The sequence below is a fragment of the Mustela putorius genome, unplaced genomic scaffold (genome assembly GCF_011764305.1).
Source record: "Mustela putorius furo isolate JIRA1106 unplaced genomic scaffold, ASM1176430v1.1 tig00000139_pilon_pilon_pilon, whole genome shotgun sequence".
Classification (NCBI taxonomy): domain Eukaryota; kingdom Metazoa; phylum Chordata; class Mammalia; order Carnivora; family Mustelidae; genus Mustela; species Mustela putorius.
Genome location: NW_025421293.1, coordinates 13,779,338 through 13,783,019, shown reverse-complemented (window position 1 = coordinate 13,783,019; position 3,682 = coordinate 13,779,338). Strand labels below are relative to the sequence as shown.

Genomic DNA, 3,682 nt, shown 5'->3' with positions numbered 1-3,682 from the left:
GATGCTCCCCCACGAGCTGAGCCAGAGGGGGTGTGCCCAGGGGTCTCGCAAGGGCAGCTGGCCAGGAGCTCCCCCATCATCCGATGTCATCTGACACCACTCCCCTTCCAGGGAACAAGGGGAAGAGGTGAGGGGTCAGACCATCCCCAGGACACACAGGTCTCAGGGAAGACCCCACCCCCATCTCTGGTGGGGAGACTCTAGGGCTGCGTCCATCACCCCACCTCACCCTCTCCAACCCCCCCAGAGCAGCGGAGCCCCTGCAGCCTGCTCAAACTTTATTGAAGGCGGAGCTAGAATGGGAGGAGCCGAACCACACACCACTCCCCTCAGCTCCCCCAGCGTGGGCTCCACCAGACAAGGGACGGTTGCTGACTGAGGCTCCCTCCGGGGACTTCGGGCACAGCTCAGTGGCCCCCGTCCCTGCAAGCAGCCAAGACACCTGCCTCAGCCCCAGCCCGGCCCAGACCCCAGCACAGCCTCAAGGGTAGGACATGTTCGGTGGGCCCTGCTCCCTCGGGCCCCCCTCCCAGGCTGCTGGGGCCTGTCTGGTCCCGGGTGCGGCAGGGGACAGAGCTGGGCAGTTGGGGGGGGCAGGTACATTACCACCAGCTCAGGTCCCTCCTGGCCAGCTCCACCTGGGCCAGGCGGTGGTCACTGAGCACCTGCACCCGGGTGATGGCCGCCAGCGGCCTGTGGCGGTGTGCGAACTGTAGCACCTTGTGCTCCCGGGCGTGGACGTGGAAGTGCTCCGCGTCTGAGCTGACCTCCATCTGGGGACAAGAGGCTGGTGACCCACAGCCCGTCACGGAGCCCAAGGCCCCTCAGCACGTGGAATCCCCCATCGTGCAGCCCCCCCGATGGGAGACCTGCACCCCTGCCAGATGGATGTCCCTTCCCTCTCTGAGGGGGGCACCCAGCTGCAAGACTCCCCTGGTCTTTACCCAGAATCCTCCGCAGTACATGGGGACACAGCGTCCTTCCTGCCAAGCAGCAGCAGGATAGCCTGGATGGCCTCCCGGCCCCCTTGGGCCTCCCCCTGCCCCCATCGGGCCTCCCCCTGGTCCCCACGGGCCTCCCCTCTGCTGCCCTCATCACCTCAAAGGGCTCCCCCAGCACCAGCGGGAAGACACTGGACACCTCCTCCTGGCCCCAGCGGCCCCCCCGGAACGTGTTGCCCACCACGGTGGCGCTGGAGAACCGGGGCTTGACGTGGAAGGCAATCTCCCCCGCCTCGGACAGGAAGTTGATCTCAAACCTGGGGGGGGGGGGCGTCATGGGAGTTGTGGGACAGCAGGTAGCTGGGGAGTCACCCCACCCAAGGCTGAGAGGGGCTTCCTTGGGGAGGGCGGTGACCCTTACTTGTCCTCTCCAGAGTCAGAGTGTCCCTGGACCAGCAGGCTCCAGCCAGGGGCCAGGCCCCCTGCACAGAAGGCTTCGAACTGCATGCAAAAGGGGGGCAGAGTGTCCCCCACCTGTCCAGGAGGCCCCAGCCCACCTCACCCCCAGCACGGACTCTTCCCCGGGACCCTGGCCCAGCGTTCCCTTCACGGCAGCGTGGTAGGTGTCCTCCGAGCCACACCCCCTCATCCTGCAGGCCTGGGGAAGGGGCACCTGGGTACGGGGGGGCCCCGGCTGGCTCTGTACCCTTGTCACCTACCTGCAGCGCCATCTCGCTTGCCTGCTTTTGCGGGCGTGGAGCCTGAGCCCAGACTTATAGGCAGGTGGGCAGGACACAGGAGCCCCACCCCTGGGACAGCGGGCAGACTGACCGGCCCCTCCCTGGCCCCAGCCCTTTCCCCCAACCTTATCAACACATATGCTAGTCAAGCGCCAGAAGCAGGGTGGCAGGCCCTGGGCCCCTCCCCACCCCCACTTCACTTACTAGGGTCCTAGGAAAGCACTTCTGCTTCCCACCCCGAGCAGCTTCCTCCGGACTCCAGGGACCCAAGCCCTCATCACTGCTCAAGGGAGAGGAGGTAGGGGAACGGCAGGCCTACCAACCCTGCCTGGGCCTTCTGGGGGCCCGGCCTGTGTCCCTCCCAGCCCAGCCCAGCCCAGCCTCCCCGGCTGCCCTGCTCCAGCCAGCTCAGCTGGCCCCGTGGGGCACTGTGCCGGGATTAGGCTGGGGCTGTGGTCAGCGCATTCCTGGGCTCTGGCTGATGGAGTGGGGGAGGGCCTTTCCCATACCCCAACGCCCCTGCTGGCCTGGAGCCTCAGCCCCTCTCAGCTGAGCTGGGGAGGAGGCCTGGCCGGGGGCCCCCAGAGAGTGTGTAGGGGAGGGGTCAGGGTCTCCCCAGGCTGGGGGGCCACCTGGCTGGACTGTCCAGGGAGCGGGCCTTAAGGGGAGCCAGGCTGGGCCCGAGGAGCGCTGGGGCTGCTACATGCGGTGAGTGTGTGTGTGTAGGGAGTGTGGGTGTGTGGTGAGTGCGGGATCCCATGCACTTTCCCTGCCCAGTGCATCTCCGGGGGATGGGCACCCATCTGCACACCTCAAGCCCCGGGGATAACCTGGCTGGCTGTCACCCCCTTGTTACCCTCAGCCTCCCCCGTGTGCGGGCCAGTCTTGACGAGGGGAGGATGCTAAGGCCGGACTGGAAGCTGAGATGGCCAGGATGGCCCGTTGGCGGGGCAGGGCACTGTGGTGCACCCGGGCCAGGCTGCAGGGGGCAGCACTGAGCAGTGGCGGGGGTGGGGGTGGGGGGTGCTGTCCTGACTCCCACCTTGCAGAGCCCTGTCCCAGCCCAGCCTGGCTGTCCTAGGGTTCACAGGCCGCAGACACCTCGCAGCTGCCTCCCCGTGAGGACCACGGAGAAGGGAGGCCCTGCCACAGCTGTCCAGCAGGAGGGTGAAGCCTATCCGTGCCTCTCCACCTCCACGTCCTGTGTCCTGTCCCCTGTCCCTAGAGTGTTGGGACTGGGCAGTCAGGGGTCCAGAGAAGGCTTGAGCTAGTAGCCTCTGGGCCTCAGTCTTCCCAGCTGTGCCCTGGGCTCAGCAGTCTTGCTCTGCCGTGCTAACCTCTCCCCCCTGTGCCTGTCCCCTCAAAGGGAGAGGGCGGTCCAGGCAGCCACAGCCCTAGCTGCACACAGGAAGCTGGGCCATTGTCACCTTACTTTGGGGTCGGCGGGGGCACTGATGGAGGAACCTTGGGAGTCAGCTGTCTAAAGCCCTAGCCAGGCATTAGGGGACCTTTGAGTGGGGCTTGTCCCCCAGACTCCCTGGACAGAAGGCCTGAGTTCTCTGCCTGGACAAGAGCACTGGTGTGGGGTGAGGAGGCCTCAGGAACCCCGGCCTGGGCAGGCCTGCTGCTCCGTGAGTCTCCCTGAGCCTCCCCTTTTGAGCATTGGGGATTTGCAGGAAGCCAGGGGGCCTCGAGGGCGCAGGGCTAAGAGCCTGGTCGGTCCATGACCAGCCTGGAGACCTCCCAGTAGGCCTACCTACACGAAGCAGGCCCTGGGCCTCCACGCACACCGTGGTACTTGTTCCTGATGTGAGCAGACACATGGCCAGGCTGTGGTCTCGCCTGGCCTGGGCTTTGGAACCTCTCCCACGAGGGGCGGGAGCCAGAAGCAGTCTAAGCTTCCCCGTGGCTGCAACCCGAGAGGCTTGAGTAGGGCCGGGGAATGAAAAGAGGGACATAGAGGCTCCATGTGGTTGGCCCAGCCCTGTAGGCAACCCCCAA

At 66.3% G+C, this 3,682-nt stretch overlaps 1 protein-coding gene across 1 annotated transcript; it reads right to left on the bottom strand.

The window, feature by feature from the left end:
* Window positions 1-271: 271 nt before the first annotated feature.
* On the bottom strand, window positions 272-1,672 carry GRIFIN (galectin-related inter-fiber protein). Its single transcript, XM_004776354.3, has 5 exons — window positions 1,661-1,672; window positions 1,363-1,475; window positions 1,099-1,258; window positions 607-773; window positions 272-423 (listed from the first exon to the last, which is right to left on the bottom strand). Exons 1-5 carry the CDS (start codon window positions 1,670-1,672, stop codon window positions 408-410), a joined length of 468 nt encoding a protein of 155 aa, XP_004776411.2. The 3' UTR covers window positions 272-407.
* Between the last annotated feature and the right edge of the window lie 2,010 nt (window positions 1,673-3,682).

Coding starts and splice junctions, on each gene's coding strand:
- GRIFIN (XM_004776354.3), bottom strand. Junction 1,259..1,362: donor TCTGACTCTGGAGAGGACAA/GTAAGGGTCACC, acceptor CCCCCCCCCCAG/GTTTGAGATCAACTTCCTGT. Junction 774..1,098: donor TGCTGGGGGAGCCCTTTGAG/GTGATGAGGGCA, acceptor TCTTGTCCCCAG/ATGGAGGTCAGCTCAGACGC.